This window comes from Canis lupus, chromosome 20 (genome assembly GCF_048164855.1).
Source record: "Canis lupus baileyi chromosome 20, mCanLup2.hap1, whole genome shotgun sequence".
NCBI lineage: Eukaryota > Metazoa > Chordata > Mammalia > Carnivora > Canidae > Canis > Canis lupus.
Genome location: NC_132857.1, coordinates 25,144,970 through 25,167,525, shown reverse-complemented (window position 1 = coordinate 25,167,525; position 22,556 = coordinate 25,144,970). Strand labels below are relative to the sequence as shown.

General features: G+C 39.5%; 1 protein-coding gene across 15 annotated transcripts in view; it reads right to left on the bottom strand.

The window, feature by feature from the left end:
- Positions 1 to 22,556, bottom strand: part of LOC140611775 (uncharacterized) — a 121,684-nt gene that overhangs the window by 38,142 nt on the left and 60,986 nt on the right. For 14 of the 15 annotated variants that reach the window (XR_012012981.1, XM_072788662.1, XM_072788661.1 and 11 more), the window contains 11 exons: positions 21,470 to 21,631; positions 19,562 to 19,671; positions 18,565 to 18,754; positions 17,229 to 17,340; positions 13,996 to 14,171; positions 10,604 to 10,713; positions 9,896 to 10,085; positions 8,539 to 8,650; positions 5,095 to 5,270; positions 1,708 to 1,817; positions 1,001 to 1,190 (listed from right to left, as the gene is read on the bottom strand). Coding sequence is in view for 13 of the 15 variants with exons in the window: in XM_072788662.1 (XP_072644763.1) it covers positions 1,001 to 1,190; positions 1,708 to 1,817; positions 5,095 to 5,270; positions 8,539 to 8,650; positions 9,896 to 10,085; positions 10,604 to 10,713; positions 13,996 to 14,171; positions 17,229 to 17,340; positions 18,565 to 18,754; positions 19,562 to 19,671; positions 21,470 to 21,631 (1,638 nt within the window). In the remaining 2 variants the exon portion in view is untranslated. The remainder of the gene's footprint in view (positions 1 to 1,000; positions 1,191 to 1,707; positions 1,818 to 5,094; positions 5,271 to 8,538; positions 8,651 to 9,895; positions 10,086 to 10,603; positions 10,714 to 13,995; positions 14,172 to 17,228; positions 17,341 to 18,564; positions 18,755 to 19,561; positions 19,672 to 21,469; positions 21,632 to 22,556) is intronic. The other variant, XR_012012982.1, reaches the window with a different exon arrangement.

The window sequence follows — 22,556 nt, the reverse complement described above, 5'->3', positions numbered from 1 at the left end:
ATAACTAATATTGTGATACCAGTGGTTACATCTTTAAAACTAGGATAGCTTTCAAAGTAACCTACCTTCTTAAAGTTTACTTATTTTGTAAACTTTTGCTTCCAGAAAATATTGGGTTGTAACTTAGGATAATATCTGATTAAAATGTATAAAGCATAGACAAAATCCTATGAAATCCATTTCTTAAATAGGGAAGAATATTTTTTGGAATGTGGATATTCCTGTGGATTTTTTTTGATGTTTTCTTTTTCTTTCTCTTTTCTTTTCTTTTCTTTTTTTTTTTTTTGAGTAAAAACTCACAGGGCTGGGGAGAAAACATGTCTGTCTGTCTAACTGCAGTCCCTTCTCAGGTCTTGCTTTGCCTAATGCTGGCTCTCAGCATGAGCTTGGGGAAAAGCTGCCATCTTATTAGGCATGTGTGGCTTCATTAGGATGTTCTGGAATATCTCACTAGTTTCTGTCTGATGTAGCAGAGGCAAAAGAGTAGCCAAGTATTTTTCTAAATGAGCCACAACTTGCAGAGCAAAGCCAATGTGTTTGGAGCCATGGGTGCTCATAGTGCCCGAGACACCTAGGATGTGCCAGTAACGACAACAGGAGCTAGGTCTTGTTACCATTGTGTCATGAGGAAACCATGCCTTCGCCCAAGTTTACAAGCTCCCCCCTCAAGGATCAGGCTGAGATTTGAACCTTGGCTTGTCAAACTCTAGAGCCCAGGTCTTTTCTACCATATTACATCACTCTTCTCTCTCTTTTGTTTAGTCAGTCTAGTATTGAATCTCCTGGATGGGAAAGAAGTGACTCAACTGCTCTGTGTTTCCCACTTTAACAACACCCCTTCCCATATTCCACCAGAGAAGGATGGCAAACTCTGCCATTCCAAGGAAGCCTATGAAGATGTGCACTTTTCAGAACTGATCCATCCAATTTACTACTACACATTTCAGATTCAAAGCATGGATTCTAAACCCCAGGGGACACATATGAGAGCTCTCCCTACCTTTTTTACGAAGTTCTCTTCCAATTCCAAGCTGCCAGAATTAGGTGGACAAAGAATGCTTGGGGCTATACACACTGATAAATCATAAGGTGTTATCTGGTTGGGTGAGGATTCTTGCTCAATGCTGTATAACACTCCAAAAAGGTACCGCAAGACAACAACATTCACATTTGGCAGCTGAGCTAGAAGCCTAAAGTCAGAAAGATGTACTTTTGAATAAGGCAAGTCATTGCACTTAGCTGCTGGAAGTATAGAGACAGAGAGCAGAGAACATCTTACTAGATCTAGTATACAACCTGCTGTAGCAGAGTTCCAGGCATGAATGTATACAAATATGTTTTACCGAATTCAATTTCTGAGCTAACCCACTCCGGTTGAATGTTGACAAACTGAAGGTTATACCATGGGCTGTTGATGCTCTGGCATCTCTCTTAGGCCACTGACTTTTGTCTACCATTTTCATATATTCAGAAGGTGTACAATGGCTAAGGAATCCACGTTAATAAGGTCAGACGAAGAGCAATAATAGCCATAAGGCATGCCTGTATTCTGAAACTGGCCTCCGTGGGTGTGAAGAATTGAAACTATTTGGCATTGAATGTTATTTTAGTGGTCAAAGTGGCAAGAAGGAAGCCAATATTTTCCTAATAGTATATTGGCTGTATTTCTGAGCCATGACCAGAGTAGAGTAATTATTGCATCATTACCTCTGGGCTGCATTTATTTTCTCCTCCTCAGTCACTTCGTCAAGAACATCAAGCCATTTTTCATAGAGTTCCGATGAAAGTAAACTTCCTTCGATATTTTCAAGAAAATCCTTATGTGGATAGAAAAATAAATAAATACATGCAAACAGACACACTCACAGAGATGTAGAGACTCACACACACACAAATATATGTATATATGATAAAAGATATATATTGGAAATATCACAGAGAAAACACTTAGTTCAAAACTTCAGTTCAGTCCCTAATTTCTTCATAGATACCCAAACTGTGACCCACACGGAGTTCACCTCATACTCTCCATTGACTTGCATGTGCAAAAACAGGTTGTGGATTTTCTCCAACAAAAACGAAAGCATCAAAGCAGAGCGTACGCTTCAGTGGAAAGGAAGACAAAGCTCCCTTCTATCATATGGCACTTACTCTTTTGTGTGCTTTTTTGCAAACTACTACAAAAGCTACTCTCATCATTGCTTCATTCTTCCTTTCCTTAACTGTACAAAAGTAGAGAGTCTAATGGCAAACTCATGATGGTCCTGAGGATGTATTCATTTCTAGTGTAGACCAATTCTCCAGAGAGTTTGACATGATACTATTCAGGCCAAGGTTGCAGAGTCTGATTCTCCACAAAGATTAGTCAACTTTAGGTAGGGAAAGCTTCAGAAATGTCTAAGAACTCTATGCACACGTGGTCACCATCTTCCTAGTCTGTGCCTATAACATGGAAATGGAAAAGACCCTACTAAACCTTGCTAGAAACATCAATTGCAGGTGTGCACCTTCAAGAGGGCAACACTTCTCATGCTATTCGAGTACCTAATGTATCATCATTCTTTCCCCTGTGTCTTGATGCCTATATATATATTTACTGGTGTGTTTTACTCTAGCCCAGTGTAGTAGTGGTCAGGGACTATTGCTATTTATCGTATAGTTGAACAGTAATGGGGGGCAAGGAAAGACCACTTGCGACAAGAAAGGACCAAATATGACCTTGGTTCTAAGAGTGCCATAATAACTGCCTTAATATAGTTTTGTTCAGAGCTGTTAGCAAGTGCCAAGGTAGATGGATTAAATTCTTTGTTCTAGTTTTCAGTTCTTTCTCCATTACCATTTTAGCAATAGAATGGGATATCTGTGATGTAGCTGTATAATTTCCAAATTAATCTAGTTCTTGAGTCGATCTACTGAATTTTCAGAATTCCAAACTACATTTGTCCGTTGCACCTACTCCTAAAGTTAGATTTATCAAAAGAGGCATGTAGCTAGAGCTGGTTACTGTGTCGTTACAACCTTGGATGGTGGGCTAGACATCACAAATATTAACAAAAGGATACCTAGGATCTGGTGAAAGGAGACACAAATGGCAAAATCCTTCCTCCATGACTTATAAAGTAAAAGGCATCAAGAAACAGGAGACAATGATGGTTAACAATGATTGGTCGCCTCACTGAGCCTTTTTATATTCCTCATAAAGTAAACATTTGCTTACTATTGTAAACTTCTAGATCTATTCTGAAATTTTTCATGTGATTTTTCTTTTGGAAACTGCCTTCATTAGGAGCATGGTGAGGAAGTCATCAGAGACAGGATGTTTTCTTTGGTAAACATTATGTATGTGTTAATGTGTATTTTGAAATTTCTTATTATTATAGTAGTCACATTAGTATTAGTCTTTTGCATGGAGTCCTCAGGTGAGAGGTGTTTGGTGAAAACAGAAACTATTTCTAATGTAAGGAGCTTTTACCTTCTACAGTAGCTTCCTTAAATTTTGATTTCATGAAGTGTTTTCCAGTTTGACAAGTTCTTAATCAGTTATGCCTATGTTTTTTCTTGGGCAATCATAATGAAAGACACCATCACAGCTTGAGTAACTCATGTGTGGATAAAGCTAGAACTTTCCCCACCTTTAAAACAGATGCTACCAGAAGAACAGATTCACTGTCCAAGTTCACTCTGTTCCCAGAATTTAGTTTCTTTTTTAGGATTCTGCATGATTTTATACTGGCTGATTTTCTGAAGATGCCTTCCATGAGTGGTCATTTTTGATTTGATAAGGAAAGCACATAATGTAGGAAAAAAAGAAGAGTATATGGCATTTCATATCCCAAGCCCAGAGCAAAAGCTTGCTTCCTTTTTGAAAGAGCTAGGCTATCGGATGGTATACAGTTTTAGAGCTCCAAGAAGTAAAGTCAGTTTAGATTCTTTAGTCAATGTCTCTCTATAGTTTTACCCAAAATCCACCTTACATACACTGAAACTTTGTAATCACTTATTTAAATCAGATTTTTTTCATTGACTTTACCCTTTTAAATCAAACTTCCGTGTTTCAAGGCCTTGTGGAATCCTCACCTGTCTCCTACTTTATCAGTCTTTTCTCATTATTCCCTTCCATAGATGCTCTTCCCCATATATGGAAATCTTTTTCTATACCCATTTCCCATTTGTTGATTCCTCTTTAAGTGATTGTATCCTCCATTCCTACTATCTCTATTTCCCTTCCTCTTTAAAAGAAAAGCTCAAATACTCTCTTATTCTCTGATTACATTCCCTTCATGAGTCTTTCAACGTCCTTTGCTCTATCTTCATGTCCTCTCCCTACAGTGTAGAAAGATATAAGCGCTGGAGTCAGATGGACCTAAGGTTCAGAAACCTACTATGCTTCTGATCTACTGTGTTACCTGGGGCACATGCGAACTGTACTGAAAATTTTCTAATCCATTTATAATGTGTGGAAGATGATAGTTCTAGCTACCCCCTAAAATTGCTGTGATGCAAGGACTGGGGTAGCAGCTAGCATGTAACTAACGTGGTTAATTTCTTCACCACTAGGATAACATTCCCAAATCTAGTGCAGCATTGCAGAGGTCCTGGGTACTCTGCAAATTTCCATACTGACAATTCAGTACACCGATTGGAGATAACACAGGCCAAATTCTGGCTGTCATTTAACATCCTCTTTTAGAATTAGCAGATTCATATATGCCTCCAGATGAGTCTTTATGCTTAGGTAAGATGTTTTCAGTTGTTAGATTAAGTAGACTCAGTTGAAAGAGACCTGAGACTACTGTGAGTTTAGGAAGACAACAGCAGAATGTGAAGATGATTCATGCACACAGAGTCCATTTTGACTGATCTGAACAGGCCTACATGGGTCTCTGTGGAAACAAGTGGAATGGACAAAACGTCGTTCAGTGTATTGGCCTCATGACTCTGCAGTAGGTAAATCAAATGACACTACCAAGTTTCTCACCCAAAGCCAGGTGCTGTCTAATGATTTCTCCATTTAAGTAGGTTTGCATGAGGACACTTGGCCTCTCCGAGGTCCCTCTCCTCAGGAAGGCAATAAAAGACCAAACTGAGACCTACCAGTATTGGGAACGGGAAGTTGTCCTTATGAAATATATCCGTGAGGGAAACTCCAAAGAGCTGTCCTGATTTTTCAGACGGTGCAGCTGTGCACTGGTTGTTCTGCCAAGTGCCAGCACAGTGGCCAAAGGACGAGTTTGTGAAAGCACTGCTTTCCTTGGTGTTCTGTACAGAATCTAAGGAAGAAGGGAGATTAGTGTGTTTTAATTCACGTAGACTTATTTTCACCATTGCCATTATACAGCATGTTCATTGTAGAGGCTAGAAGAGGGAAACTGAGTCATTTGTTGTGTAGAACTCTCCATGTTCTGATGTTGGCTAACAGCATCCTCATGGCATTGATGAGTTCTTGCCAATAACTTTCAGACTGACGGTTAAACCTAGGGACTTGATCAGACTCAAAGTGATTATTTCCTCTGCCATCAGTTACTGCCATTACACTGATCTGGAGGCACTGAAACTGTAGGTGTTTGTTTTCTACTGGTGTGATCAGTGGGTTCAGGTATCAGATCTGATTTTATTTTTTTATTTTTTTCTGATTTTAAGAGCTATAAGTTTTTGGTATGCAAATCAAGCTAGGTTGTTAATCCTGTGCTTTCACAACCAGGCTCCCCTCAGCCTCAGATTCTCTCCTTGGGTTTCTGAGTGCTCAAGTTTCTACCATCCAAAGGAATTGCCTCTCAGGACACAATCTGCCTGACCCCTACTTCTCTGGTTCCACTGCTCTGGGCCATCTTCAAGGATGACTTTCTGCAGTCAGGGTTCTTGGGAAGTAGTCATTACATGCTGGCTATGTGGTGTCTGTGTTCTCTTGTCAACCCCACCAACCCACCCAGAGATGATGTTTTTGGTTAAATATGTTTAACATTTACTGTAAAGAGCCTAAACCACAATGAAGTGTGGAAACACACTTCCTCACACACACACTCAAACATACATGTGTATATACACCTACATAAACGTACAAGGCTTGAAAGAAAACATAGAAAATGCAAAACAATAAGAGGTTAGGAGTGCATTGATAGACCACCAGTTTCCAGAGATGATTTTTAATTACTCAACATTCCCTATTGAAGGAAGAACTTTCCAAAGAAAAGGAGATCAGCAGCGAGAAGCTGAGTTCAAATTTCTACTGCTCAGCTGTGAATGTTTCCCTTTGAAGATATCTTAACATTTCTTAAATAACCGATTGCTTTAAGAGTCAACAGATGAGACAAGCTGTCGAAGGATAAAAAGATGAGGAACATTTCACCAAATAACCTTAAACACTGGGCAATTTGGCTTTTTTGGGATATAGTACGTGCATCAGCACCTCCACTCGTGTGGGGCCAGCACTGCACCAGAAGCATCCTGGTTCTGCCACTTAGGAAGCTCAGCATTTTATTTTATTTATTTTTTTTAATTTTTATTTATTTATGATAGTTACAGAGAGAGAGACAGAGGCAGAGACACAGGCAGAGGGAGAAGCAGGCTCCATGCACCGGGAGCCCGATGTGGGATTCGATCCCGGGTCTCCAGGATCGCGCCCTGGGCCAAAGGCAGGCGCCAAACCGCTGCGCCACCCAGGGATCCCGAAACTCAGCATTTTAAAGCTTTGGTTTGCTCAACTGTAACATAAATGATGCTGCCTACACCAAGTTAAACTAAATATATAAGATACTACTCGGCACAAGGCAATAAATATTTCCAGGATCATTAATGAATGGGGTCGCTTCAAAAGGGTCGAATAATGTCAAATAAATCTGGGAAAAACTGGTGCATTTGACTTCCAAAAGGAAAATATGAATTTCCCAAGCCTATTTGACGAGAGAACCCTTTCTGGGAAAGGGAAAACAATGCATGGATCATATATTCTATATGCACTGATAGCAATCTCCGTCTATACACTGGCATAAGTCAGAAATGTACAGTTCTGTAGTTCTAAATAGCTCACTTGTTGTCCAGTTTGATTCTCTGTTCCGAGACTGGTAGAGATTTAGGTTTTCTTAATTGCCCCCATGAGTGTGTCTGTTCTGGAGTGTTCTGGTGCCAGACAGGTTGTAAAATGGTGAAGTGCCACTTATCTGATTGCTCTGTGTCATTGATGTATATAAATAGCCGCTGCGGGGTCCAGACTGCTCTCTGGTCCTGGGAAATTGACCTGTACTCCTATTGCTGAGGCATGTCTTTCACACCCAGTGACTTTCTTTTTCTTCCATACTCTTCTGGGACTGAAGGAGATACATGTTCCATGTTGAGGTATAAGAAACTCTGCATGGACATAGAGGGTCCCATTGTTCTTAGACATGTCAGCTCGCTGTTCTGTGAGGAATTTCTGCTTCCATTTGGTTTCCATGCAGGAAATGGTGCAGATATCCCATGTACCTACCTAGTGGTTTTGGGCTTTTTCCCCTTGGGATTGCCACCTAAATCTTCTACTCTATGCCATGAATCATTTCTGTTTCCTAGAAAGCTAAGTCTTTAAGACTCATAAGCATCAAAGAGCACCGTTTTCCTCATATTCTCCTCTTGCTTCTATTCCCTGAGGAGGTGAGTTGTCTCTTAAGGCAGCTTAAGACAGGAAGAAGGATGAGGGAAGGAATATCTCAGGTAAAAAAAAATGAGTTAGTATTTCAAAGATTCTTCCTACCCTACTTGGAATACTCCTTAGGAAATGCTGGTGTACAGAACTGAGGAGGAAAAGCCAGTGAAGGAAAGGATATGTGTGTAATGGTGTTGCTGTGAGTTTTATGATGTGTGGTCTTAAGAAATAAAGCCTCCTCATCTTGTAAACCACCACCTTTGGCGTGGTCCTTTGCACAGTCCTCTCCCACATTAACTCTTGAAAAGTCCCTCTTGCTTCTGGGAACTCTTCCTCCACCATATGAAAGGAGGAGAAGCTACCTTATTGAAGACATGGGGACCAATTGAGAGCCAGCACCAATACACAAATACCTAGGTTTGACATCAAGTCAAGTCCTTTTCTCTCAATGACGCTGGTTCTTTTCAACTCATTTTAAAGAGCACCAGAATCCTGTGGTGCCTCAAGAGCCATTGATCAAAAAGAGGATGGAGCAGGAATAAAACCCCCCTGCTCTGGTTTCAACCAGAGCACATTTATATATTATAAGTAGAAATTAATAATTATGCATTATATGCTTAACAACATATATAATATAGATGTGGGATCCATTTAAAATTGTGTTAAAAAAAATCCCCAAACACTGTATCATACCATGCTATTTCCTAATACTGCCAGAAATGTCTTGAAGTTTCTATGCTTTCTTGGGTCTCCAACAGTGTAAAACTTCCCTTGACCTGTTAGCCAGCCTTCAGAGAAGGAGCAGCTGGGAATCATTGCCCTGGGGATGCTCTGGGCTCCAGAACAGGGCTAAGTATCTGCCATGACCCCTGGCAACCTTGCTGTCTGTGTCTCCCTAAAGCCTATTAAACTATTCACAGTACCTGCAGCCTTCTCATTGTTATGACAACTCTTTGAATTCTCTCCCAAGAGAGAAGTGATGTCTTCTCCAAATATCCCGAGGCAATTTTCATACAAAAATTGTATAAGAGAAGCCTGTAATGCAAAAAGAACACAATGGGGTGCTCTTTTTCATATGGAAGAGTTAGAAGTCACATTTTGTTTATAGACCTTGGATCTAACCAAAAATGTGAAAGACTTCTATGAAAACTTCAGAGTTGATAAAAATATATAGAAACCCAAGTTCTCTAATAAAATAAGAAAGCATGATACTTTCTGTTGTACTTTGGGTACAGATTTTAAAATACTACTAGTCAGTGGGCTAAAGTCCTAATTTGTGACATTTAATAACTAATATTGTGATACCAGTGGTTACATCTTTAAAACTAGGATAGCTTTCAAAGTAACCTACCTTCTTAAAGTTTACTTATTTTGTAAACTTCTGCTTCCAGAAAATATTGGGTTGTAACTTAGGATAATATCTGATTAAAATGTATAAAGCATAGACAAAATCCTATGAAATCCATTTCTTATATAGGGAAGAATATTTTTTTGGAATGTGGATACTCCTGTGGATATTTTTTTTATGTTTTCTTTTTCTTTTTCTATTCTTTTCTTTTTTTTTTTGAGTAAAAACTCACAGGGCTGGGGAGAAAACATGTCTGTCTGTCTAACTGCAGTCCCTTCTCAGGTCTTGCTTTGCCTAACGCTGGCTCTTGGCATGAGCTTGGGGAAAAGCTGCCATCTTATTAGGCATGTGTGGCTTCATTAGGATGTTCTGGAATATCTCACTAGTTTCTGTCTGATGTAGCAGAGGCAAAAGAGTAGCCAAGTATTTTTCTAAATGAGCCACAACTTGCAGAGCAAAGGCAATGTGTTTGGATCCATGGGTGCTCATAGTGCCCGAGACACCTAGGATGTGCCAGTAACAACCACAGGAGCTAGGTCTTGTTACCATTGTGTCATGAGGAAGCCATGCCTTCGCTCAAGTTTACAAGTTCCCCCCTCAAGGATCAGGCTGAGATTTGAACCTTGGCTTGTCAAACTCTAGAGCCAAGGTCTTTTCTACCATATTATATCACTCTTCTCTCTCTTTTGTTTAGTCAGTCTAGTATTGAATCTCTTGGATGGGAAAGAAGTGACTCAACTGCTCTGTGTTTCCCACTTTAACAACACCCCTTCCCATATTCCACCAGAGAAGGATGGCAAACTCTGCCATTCCAAGGAAGCCTATGAAGATGTGCACTTTTCAGAACTGATCCATCCAATTTACTACTACACATTTCAGATTCAAAGCATGGATTCTAAACCCCAGGGGACACATATGAGAGCTCTCCCTACCTTTTTTACGAAGTTCTCTTCCAATTCCAAGCTGCCAGAATTAGGTGGACAAAGAATGCTTGGGGCTATACACACTGATAAATCATAAGGTGTTATCTGGTTGGGTGAGGATTCTTGCTCAATGCTGTATAACACTCCAAAAAGGTACCGCAAGACAACAACATTCACATTTGGCAGCTGAGCTAGAAGCCTAAAGTCAGAAAGATGCACTTTTGAATAAGGCAAGCCATTGCACTTAGCAGCTGGAAGTATAGAGACAGAGAGCAGAGAACATCTTACTAGAACTAGTATACAACCTGCTGTAGCAGAGTTCCAGGCATGAATATATACAAATATGTTTTACCGAATTCAATTTCTGAGCTAACCCACTCCAGTTGAATGTTTGACAAACTGAAGGCTATACTATGGGCTGTTGATGCTCTGGCATCTCTCTTAGGCCACTGACTTTTGTCTACCATTTTCATATATTCAGAAGGTGTACAATGGCTAAGGAGTCCACGTTAATAAGGTCAGGAGAAGAGCAATAATAGCCATAAGGCATGCCTGTATTCTGAAACTGGCCTCCGTGGGTGTGAAGAATTGAAACTATTTGGCATTGAATGTTATTTTAGTGGTCAAAGTGGCAAGAAGGAAGCCAATATTTTCCTAATAGTATATTGGCTGTATTTCTGAGCCATGACCAGAGTAGAGTAATTATTGCATCATTACCTCTGGGCTGCATTTATTTTCTCCTCCTCAGTCACTTCGTCAAGAACACCAAGCCATTTTTCATAGAGTTCCGATGAAAGTAAACTTCCTTCGATATTTTCAAGAAAATCCTTATGTGGTTAGAAAAATAAATAAATACATGCAAACAGACACACTCACACAGATGTAGAGACTCACACACACACACAAATATATGTATATATGATACAAAATATATATTGGAAATATCACAGAGAAAACACTTAGTTCAAAACTTCAGTTCAGTCCCTAATTTCTTCATAGATACCCAAACTGTGACCCACACGGAGTTCACCTCATACTCTCCATTGAATTGCACGTGCAAAAACAGGTTGTGGATTTTCTCCAACAAAAACGAAAGCATCAAAGCAGAGCGTACGCTTCAGTGGAAAGGAAGACAAAGCTCCCTTCTATCATATGGCACTTACTCTTTTGTGTGCTTTTTTGCAAACTACTACAAAAGCTACTCTCATCATTGCTTCATTCTTCCTTTCCTTAACTGTACAAAAGTAGATGGTCTAATGGCAAACTCCTGATGTTCCTGAGGATGTATTCATTTCTAGTGTAGACCAATTCTCCAGAGAGTTTGACATGATACTATTCAGGCCAAGGTTGCAGAGTCTGATTCTCCACAAAGATTAGTCAACTTTAGGTAGGGAAAGCTTCAGAAATGTCTAAGAACTCTATGCACACGTGGTCACCATCTTCCTAGTCTGTGCCTATAACACGGAAATAGAAAAGACCCTACTAAGTCTTGCTAGAAACATCAATTGTATGTGTGCACCTTCAAGAGGGAAACACTTATCATGGTATTCAAGTACCTAATGGATGATCATTCTTTTCCTTGTGTCTTGATGCCTATATATATATTTACTGGTGTGTTTTACTCTAGCTCAGTGTAGTAATGGTCAGAGACTATTGCTATCTTTCATATAGTTAAACAGTAATGGGGGACAAGCAAAGACCAAATGTGACAAGGAAGGACCACATATGACCTTGGTTCTAAGAGTGCCATAATAACTGCCTTAATATAGTTTTGTTCAGAGCTGTTAGCAAGTGCCAAGGTAGATGGATTAAATTCTTTGTTCTAGTTTTCAGTTCTTTCTCCATTACCATTTTAGCAATAGAATGGGATATCTGTGATGTAGCTGTATAATTTCCAAATTAATCTAGTTCTTGAGACGATCTATTGAATTTTCAGAATTCCAAACTACCTTTGTCCATTGCACCTACTCCTAAAGTTAGATTTATCAAAAGAGGCATGTAGCTAGAGCTGGTTACTGTGTCGTTATAACCTTGGATGGTGGGCTAGACATCACAAATATTAACAAAAGGATAACCTAGGATCTGGTGAAAGGAGACACAAATGGCAAAATCCTTCCTCCATGACTTATAAAGTAAAAGGCATCAAGAAACAGGAGACAATGATGGTTAACAATGATTGGTCGCCTCACTGAGCCTTTTTATATTCCTCATAAAGTAAACATTTGCTTACTATTGTAAACTTCTAGATCTATTCTGAAATTTTTCATGTGATTTTTCTTTTGGAAACTGCCTTCATTAGGAGCATGGTGAGGAAGTCATCAGAGACAGGATGTTTTCTTTGGTAAACATTATGTATGTGTCAATGTATATTTTGAAATTTCTTATTATTATAGTAGTCACATTAGTATTAGTCTTTTGCATGGAGTCCTCAGGTGGGAGGTGTGTGGTGAAAACAGAAAGTATTTCTAATGTAAGGAGCTTTTACCTTCTACAGTACCTTCCTTAAATTTTGATTTCATGAAGTGTTTTCCAGTTTGACAAGTTCTTAATCAGTTATGCCTATGTTGGTTCTTGGGCAATCATAATGAAAGACACCATCACAGCTTGAGTAACTCATGTGTGGATAAAGCTAGAATTTTCCCCACCTTTAAAACACATGCTACCAGAAGAACAGATTCACTGTCCAAGTTCACTCTGTTCCCAGAATTTAGTTTCTTTCTTAGGATTCTGCATGATTTTATACTGGCTGATTTTCTGAAGATGCCTTCCGTGAGTGGTCATTTTTGATTGATAAGGAAAGCACATAATGTAGGAAAAAAAGAAGAGTATATGGCATTTCATATCCCAAGCCCAGAGCAAAAGCTTGCTTCCTTTTTGAAAGAGCTAGGCTATCGGATGGTATACAGTTTTAGAGCTGCAAGAAGTAAAGTCAATTTAGATTCTTTAGTCAATGTCTCTCTATAGTTTTACCCAAAATCCACCTTACATACACTGAAACTTTGTAATCACTTATTTAAATCAGATTTTTTTCATTGACTTTACCCTTTTAAATCAAACTTCCATGTTTCAAGGCCTTGTGGAATCCTCACCTGTCTCCTACTTTATCAGTCTTTTCTCATTATTCCCTTCCATAGATGCTCTTCCCCATATATGGCAATCTTTTTCTATACTCATTTCCCATTTGTTGATTCCTCTTTAAGTGATTGTATCTTCCATTCCTACTATCTCTATTTCCCTTCCTCTTTAAAAGAAAAGCTCAAATACTCTCTTATTCTCTGATTACATTCCCTTCATGAGTCTTTCAACGTCCTTTGCTCTATCTTCATGTCCTCTCCCTACTGTGTAGAAAGATATAAGGGCTGTAGTCAGATGGACCAAAAGTTCAGAAACCTACTATGCTTCTGATCTATTGTGTAACCTGGGGCACATGCGAACTGTACTGAAAATTTTCTAATCCATTTATAATGTGTGGAGGATGATAGTTCTAGCTACCCCCTAAAATTGCTGTGATGCAAGGACTGGGGTAGCAGCTAGCATGTAACTAACGTGGTTAATTTCTTCACCACTAGGATAACATTCCCAAATCCAGTGCAGGGTTGCAGAGGTCCTGGGTACTCTGCAAATTTCCATACTGACAATTCAGTACACCGATTGGAGATAACACAGGCCAAACTCTGTGGCTGTCATTTAACATGCTCTTTTAGAATTAGCAGATTCATATATGCCTCAGGATGAGTCTTTATGCTTAGGTAAGATGTTTTCAGTTGTTAGATTAAGTAGACTCAGTTGAAAGAGACCTGAGACTACTGTGAGTTTAGGAAGACAACAGCAGAATGTGAAGATGATTCATGCACACAGAGTCCATTTTGACTGATCTGAACAGGCCTACATGGGTCTCTGTGGAAACAAGTGGAATGGACAAAACGTCGTTCAGTGTATTGGCCTCATGACTCTGCAGTAGGTAAATCAAATGACACTACCAAGTTTCTCACCCAAAGCCAGGTGCTGTCTAATGATTTCTCCATTTGGAGTAGGTTTGCATGAGGACACTTGGCCTCTCCGAGGTCCCTCTCCTCAGGAAGGCAATAAAAGACCAAACTGAGACCTACCAGTATTGGGAAGGGGAAGTTGTCCTTATGAAAGATATCCGTGAGGGAAACTCCAAAGAGCTGTCCTGATTTTTCAGACGGTGCAGCTGTGCACTGGTTGTTCTGCCAAGTGCCAGCACAGTGGCCAAAGGACGAGTTTGTGAAAGCACTGCTTTCCTTGGTGTTCTGGTCAGAATCTAAGGAAGAAGGGAGATTAGTGTGTTTTAATTCACGTAGACTTATTTTCACCATTGCCATTATACAGCATGTTCATTGTAGAGGCTAGAAGAGGGAAACTGAGTCATTTGTTGTGTAGAACTCTCCATGTTCTGATGTTGGCTAACAGCATCCTCATGACATTGATGAGTTCTTGCCAATAACTTTCAGACTGACGGTTAAACCTAGGGACTTGATCAGACTCAAAGTGATTATTTCCTCTGCCATCAGTTACTGCCATTACACTGATCTGGAGGCACTGAAACTGTAGGTGTTTGTTTTCTACTGGTGTGATCAGTGGGTTCAGGTATCAGATCTGATTTTATTTTTTTATTTTTTTCTGATTTTAAGAGCTATAAGTTTTTGGTATGCAAATCAAGCTGAGTTTGTTAATCCTGTGCTTTCACAGCGAGGCTCCCCTCAGCCTCAGATTCTCTCCTTGGGTTTCTGAGTGCTCAAGTTTCTACCATCCAAAGGAATTGCCTCTCAGGACACAATCTGCCTGACCCCTACTTCTCTGGTTCCACTGCTCTGGGCCATCTTCAAGGATGACTTTCTGCAGTCAGGGTCCTTGGGAAGTAGTCATTACATGCTGGCTATGTGGTGGTGTCTGTGTTCTCTTGTCAACCCCACCAACCCACCCAGAGATGATGTTTTTGGTTAAATATGTTTAACATTTACTGAAAAGAGCCTAAACCACAATGAAGTGTGGAAACACACTTCCTCACACACACACTCAAACATACATGTGTATATACACCTACATAAACGTACAAGGCTTGAAAGAAAACATAGAAAATGCAAAACAATAAGAGGTTAGGAGTGCATTGATAGACCACCAGTTTCCAGAGATGATCTTTAATTACTCAACATTCCCTATTGAAGGAAGAACTTTCCAAAGAAAAGGAGATCAGCAGTGAGAAGCTGAGTTCAAATTTCTACTGCTCAGCTGTGAATGTTTCCCTTTGAAGGTATCTTAACATTGCTTAAATAACCGATTGCTTTAAGAGTCAACAGATGAGACAAGCTGTCGAAGGATAAAAAGATGAGGAACATTTCACCAAATAACCTTAAACACGGGGCAATTTGGCTTTTTTGGGATATAGTACGTGCATCAGCACCTCCACTCATGTGGGGCCAGCACTGCACCAGAAGCATCCTGGTTCTGCCACTTAGGAAGCTCAGCATTTTAAAGCTTTGGTTTGCTCAACTGTAACATAAATGATGCTTCCTACACCAAGTTAAACTAAATATATAAGATACTACTCGGCACAAGGCAATAAATATTCCCAGGATCATTAATGAATGGGGTCGCTTCAAAAGGGTCGAATAATGTCAAATAAATCTGGGAAAAACTGGTGCATTTGACTTCCAAAAGGAAAATATGAATTTCCCAAGCCTATTTGACGAGAGAACCCTTTCTGGGAAAGGGAAAACAATGCATGGATCATATATTCTATATGCACTGATAGCAATCTCCGTCTATACACTGGCATAAGTCAGAAATGTACAGTTCTGTAGTTCTAAATAGCTCACTTGTTGTCCAGTTTGGTTCTCTGTTCCGAGACTGGTAGAGATTTAGGTTTTCTTAATTGCCCCCATGAGTGTGTCTGTTCTGGAGTGTTCTGGTGCCAGACAGGTTGTAAAATGGTGAAGTGCACTTATCTGATTGCTCTGTGTCATTGATGTATATAAATAGCCGCTGCGGGGTCCAGACTGCTCTCTGGTCCTGGGAAATTGGCCTGTACTCCTATTGCTGAGGCATGTCTTTCACACCCAGTGGCTTCCTTTTTCTTCCATACTCTTCTGGGACTGATGGAGATACATGTTCCATGTTGAGGTATAAGAAACTCTGCATGGACATAGAGGGCCCCATTGTTCTTAGACATGTCAGCTCACTGTTCTGTGAGGAATTTCTGCTTCCATTTGGTTTCCATGCAGGAAATGGTACAGATATCCCATGTACCTACCTAGTGGTTTTGGGCTTTTTCCCCTTGAGATTGCCACGTAAATCTTCTACTCTATGCCATGAATCATTTCTGTTTCCTAGAAAGCTAAGTCTTTAAGACTCATAAGCATCAAAGAGCACCGTTTTCCTCATATTCTCCTCTTGCTTCTATTCCCTGAGGAGGTGAGTTGTCTCTTAAGGCAGCTTAAGACAGGAAGAAGGATGAGGGAAGGAATATCTCAGGTAAAATAAATGAGTTAGTATTTCAAAGATTCTTCCTACCCTACTTGGAATACCCCTTAGGAAATGCTGGTGTACAGAACTGAGGAGGAAAAGCCAGTGAAGGAAAGGATATGCGTGTACTGGTGCTGCTGTGAGTTTTATGATGTGTGGTCTTAAGAAATAATGCCTCCTCATCTTGTAAACCACCACCTTTGGCGTGGTCCTTTGCACAGTCCTCTCCCACATTAACTCTTGAAAAGTCCCTCTTGCTTCTGGGAACTCTTCCTCCACCATATGAAAGGAGGAGAAGCTACCTTATGGAAGACATGGGGACCAATTGAGAGCCAGCGCCAATACACAAATACCTAGGTTTGACATCAAGTCAAGTCCTTTTCTCTCAATGACGCTGGTTCTTTTCTACTCATTTTAAAGAGCACCGGAATCCTGTGGTGCCTCAAGAGCCATTGATCAAAAAGAGGATGGAGCAGGAATAAAACCCCCCTGCTCTGGTTTCAACCAGAGCACATTTATATAAGTAGAAATTAATAATTATGCATTATATGCTTAACAACATGTATAATATAGATGTGAGATCCATTTAAAATTGTGTTAAAAAAATCCCCAAACACTGTATCATACCATGCTATTTCCTAATACTGCCAGAAATGTCTTGAAGTTTCTATGCTTTCTTGGGTTTCCAACAGTGTGAAACCTCCCTGACCTGCTAGCCAGCCTTCAGAGAAGGAGCAGCTGGGAATCATTGCCCTGGGGATGCTCTGGGCTCCAGAACAGGGCTAAGTATCTGCCATGACCCCTGGCAACCTTGCTGTCTGTGTCTCCCTAAAGCCTATTAAACTATTCACAGTACCTGCAGCCTTCTCATTGTTATGACAACTCTTTGAATTCTCTCCCAAGAGAGAAGTGATGTCTTCTCCAAATATCTTGAGGCAATTTTCAATCAAAAACTGTATAAGAGAAGCCTGTAATGCAAAAAGAACACAATGGGGTGCTCTTTTTTATACGGAAGAGTTATAAGTCACATTTTGTTTATAGACCTTGGATCTAACCAAAAATGTGAAAGACTTCTATGAACAATTCAGAGTTGATAATAATATATAGAAACCCAAGTTCTCTAATAAAATAACTTAGTGTGATACTTTCTGTTGTACTTTGGGTACAGATTTTAAAATTCTACTAGTCAGTGGGCTAAAGTCCTAATTTGTCACCTAATTTCATACCTAACATTGTGATACCAATGGTTACATCTTTAAAACTAGAATAGTTTTCAAAGCAACCTACCTTCTTAACTTTACTTATTGTGTAAAATTTTACTTCCAGAAAATATTGGGTTGTAACTTAGGATAATATCTGATTAAAATGTGTAAAGCATAGACAAAATCCTATGAAATCCATTTCTTAAAGAGGGAAGAATGTTTTTTGGAAAGAGGATATTCCTGTGGATTTTTTTTTGATGTTTTGTTTTGTTTTTGAGTAAAAATCACAGGTCTGGAGAGAAAACATGTCGGTCTGTCTAACCGCATTCCCTTCTCATGTCTTGCTTTGCCTAATGCTGGCTCTCGGCATGAGCTTGGGGAAAAGCTGTCATCTTATTAGGCATCTGTGGCTTCATTAGGATGTTCTGGAATATCTAACTAGTTTCTGTCTGATGTAGCAGAGGCAAAAGAGTAGCCAAGTATTATTCTAAATGAGCCACAACTTGCAGAGCAAGGCCAATGTGTTTGGAGCCATGGGCGCTCATAGTGACTGAATCACCTAGGATGTGCCAGTAACGACCACAGGAGCTGGGTCTTGTTACCATTGTGTCATGAGGAAGCCATGGCTTTGCCCAAAGTTACAAGCTCCCCCCTCAAGGATCAGGCTGAGAGTTGAACCTCGGCTTGTCAAACTCCGGAGCCCAGGTCTTTTCTATCATATTATGCCACTCTTCTCTTTCTTTTGTTTAGTCAGTCTAGTATTGAATCTCCTGGATGGGAAAGAAGCGACTCAACTGCTCTATATTTCGCAATTTAACAACACCCCTTCCCATATTCCACCAGAGTAGGATAAAGATCTCTGCTATTCCAAGGAAGGCAATGAAGATGTGCACTTTTCAGAACTGATCCTTTGCAATTACTACTACACATTTCAGATTCAAAGCATGGATTCTAAACCCCATATGAGACATATATGAGAGATCTCTCTACCTTTTTAATGAAGTTGTCTTCCAATTCCAAGTTGCAGGAATTAGGTGGACAAAGAATACTTGGGGCTATACACACTGATAAATCATAAGCTGTCATCTGATTGGATGAGGATTGTTGCTCAATGTTGTATAACACACCGAAAAGGTATCGCAAGAGAACAACATTCACTTTTGGCAGCTGTGTTAGAAGCCTAAAGTCAGAAAGATGCACTTTTGAATAAGGCAAGTCATTGCACTTAGCAGTTGGAAGTATAGAGACGGAAAGCAGAGAACATCTTACTAGATCTAGTATACAACCTGCTGTAGCAGAGTTCCAGGCATGAACGTACACAAAAATGTTTTACCAAATTCAATTTCTGAGCTAACCCTCTCTGGTTAAATATTTGACAAACTTAAGGTTATACCATGGGCTGTTGATGCTCTGGCATCTCTCTTAAGCCACTGACTTGTCTACCAGTTTCATATATTCAGAAGTTGTACAATGACTAAGGAGTCTACTTAATAAGGTCAGGAGAAGAGCAATAATAGCCATAAGGCATGCCTGTATTCTGAAACTGGCCTCTGTGGGTGAGAAGAATTGAAATCATTTGGCATTGTATGTTCTCATTCATTTGGGGAATATAAATAATAGTGAAAGGGAATATAAGGGAAGGGAGAAGAAATGTGTGGGAAATATCAGAAAGGGAGACAGAACATAAAGACTCCTAACTCTGGGAAATGAACTAGGGGTGATGGAAGGGGATGAGGGCAGGAGGTAGGGGTGAATAGGTGATGGGCACTGAGGGGGGCACTTGACGGAATGAGCACTGGGTGTTACTCTGTATGTTGGTAAATTGAACACCAATAACAAATAAATTTATTATTAAAAAAAAGAAACCATTTGGCATTGAATGTTATTTTAATGGTCAAAGTGGCAAGAAGGAAACCAATATTTTGTAATGGTATATTGGCTGTATTTCTGAGCCATGACCAGAGTAGAGTAATTATTGCATCATTACCTCTGGGCAGCATTTATTTTTTCCTTCTGAGTCACTTCGTCAAGAACACCAAGCCATTTTTCATAGAGGTCCGATGAAAGTAAACTTCCTTCGATATTTTCAAGAAAATCCTTATGTGGATAAAAAAAAATACACACAAATATACACAGAAACACACACACACATATATATGCATATATAATACAAAATATATATTGGAAATATCACAGAGAAAACACTTAGTTGAAAACTTCAGTTGAGTTCCTACTTCCTTCATAGATACCCAAACTGTGACCCACAGGGGGGGTCAGCTTGACTCTCCATTGACTTGTACATGCAAAAGCAGGTTGTGGATTTTCTCTGACAAAAATGAAAGCATCAAAGCAGAGCATAGCCTTCACTGGAAAGGAAGACAAAGCTCCCTTCCATCATATGGAACTTACTCTTTTGTGTGCTTTTATGCAAACTACTACAAAAGCTACTCTCATAATTGCATCATTCTTCCTTTCCTGAACTATACAAAAGTAGAGAGTCTAATGGCAAACTCATGATGGTCCTGAGGATGTATTCATTTCTAGTGTAGACCAATTCTCCAGAGAGCTTGACATGATACTATTCAGGCCAAGGTTGCAGAGTCTGATTCTCCACAAAGATTAGTCAACTTTAGGTAGGGAAAGCTTCAGAAATGTCTAAGAACTCTATGCACACGTGGTCACCATCTTCCTAGTCTGTGCCTATAACACGGAAATAGAAAAGACCCTACTAAGTCTTGCAAGAAACATTAATTGTATGTGTGCACCTTCAAGAGGGAAACACTTATCATGGTATTCAAGTGCCTAATGGATGATCATTCTTTTCCTTTTGTCTTGATGCCTATATATATATTTACTGGCGTGTTTTACTCTAGCCCAGTGTAGTAGTGGTCAGAGACTATTGCTATCTTTCATATAGTTAAACAGTAATGGGGGACAAGCAAAGACCAAATGTGACAAGGAAGGACCACATATGACCTTGGTTTTAAGAGTGTCATCATTACTGCCTTGACATAGTTTTGTTGAGAGCTGTTAGCAAGTGCCAAGGTAGATGGATTAAATTCTCTATTCTAGTTCTCACATCTTTCTCCATTACCATTTTAGCAATAGAATGGGACATCTGTGATGTAGCTGTATAATTTCCAAATTAATCTATTTCTTGAGTCGATCTACTGAATTTTCAGAATACCAAAGTACTTTTGTCTGTTGCACCTACTCCAAAAGATAGATTTATCGAAAGAGGCATGTAGCTAGAGGTGGTTACCATGTCGTTATAACCTTGGATGGTGGGATAGACATCTCAAATATTAACTAAAGGATGCCTAGGATGTGGTGAAAGGAGACACAAATGGCAAAATCCTTCCTCCATGACTTATAAAAGGCACTAAGAAACAGGAGACAATGAGACAATGATGGTTAAGAATGATTGGTTGCCTCACTGAGCCTTTTTTAGATTCCTCATAAAGTAAACATGTGCTTACTATTGTGAACTTCTATACCTATCTTCAAATGTTTCATATGAGTTTTCTTTTGGAAACTGCCTTCATTAGGAGTGTGGTGAGGAAGTCATCAAAAGCAGATGTTTGCTTTGGTAAACATTATGTAGGTGTCAGTGTATATTTTGAAATTTCTTATTATTACTAGTAGTCATATTAGTATTAGTATTTTGCATGAAGTCTTCAGGTGGGTGGTGTGTGGTGAAAACAGAAAGTATTTCTAATGTATGGGGCTTTTAACTCCTACAGTACCTTCCTTAAATTTTGAATTCATGAAGTGTTTTCCAGTTTGAGAAGCTCTTAATCAGTTTTGCCCATGTCGCTCCTTGGGCAATCATAATGAAAGACACCAATCACAGCTTGACTTACTCATGTGTGGATAAAGCTAGAACTTTCCCCACCTTTAAAACAAATGCTACCACAAGAACAGATTTGCTGTAATGCCTCACTCTGTCTCCAGAATTCAGTTTCTTCTTTAGGATTCCGCATGACTTTATACTACCTGGTTTTCTGAATATGCCTTCTGTGAGTGGTCCTTTCTCATTGATAAAGGAAAGCATATCCTGTAAGAAAAAAAGAAGAGTATATGGCATTTCATATCCCAAGCCCAGAGTAAAAGCTTGCTACCTTTTTGAAAGAGCTAGGCTATGTGATGGTATACGGTTTTAGAGCTGGAAGGAGTAAAGTCGATTTAGATTCTTTAGTCAATGTCTCTCTATAGTTTCTACCCAAAATCCACCTTAGAGTCATACACTGAAACATTGTAATCACTTATTTTAATCAGATTTTTTTTTCATTGAATTTACCCTTTTAAATCAAACTTCCGTGTTTCAAGGCCTTTGTGGAATCCTCGCCTGTCTCCTAATTTACCAGTCTTGTTTCCTTATTCCCTTACATAGATGCTCTTCCCCAAGTATGGAAATCTTTTTGCCATACTCATTTCCCATTTGTTGATTCCTCTTTAAGTGATTGTATCCTCCATTCCTACTATCTCTATTTCCCTTCCTCTTTAAAAAAAAAAAACAAAACCTCAAATGCTCTCTTCTTATTATCTGATTACATTTCCTTCATGAGTCCTTCACTGTCTTTTGCTCTATCTTCATGTTCTCTCCCTGCAGTGTAGAAAGATAATAAGGGCTGGAGTCTGATAGACCAAGGGATCGGAAACCTATTATTATGCTTCTGATCTATTGTGTGACCTGGGGCAAATGCGAACTGTACTGAAAGCTTCAAATTCATTTGTAAAGTGTGGAGGATGATAGTTCCAGCTTCCCCTAAAATTGCTGTGATGCAAGGACTGGGGAAGTAGCAAGCATGTAACTAACGTGGTTAATTTCTTCACACCTAGGATAACATTCCCAAATCTAGTGCAGGGTTGCAGAGGTACTGGGTACTCAGTAAATTTCCACACTGACAATTCATTACACTGATTTGAGATAACACAGGCCAAACTCTGTGGCTGTCATGTTAACGTGTTCTTTTAGAATT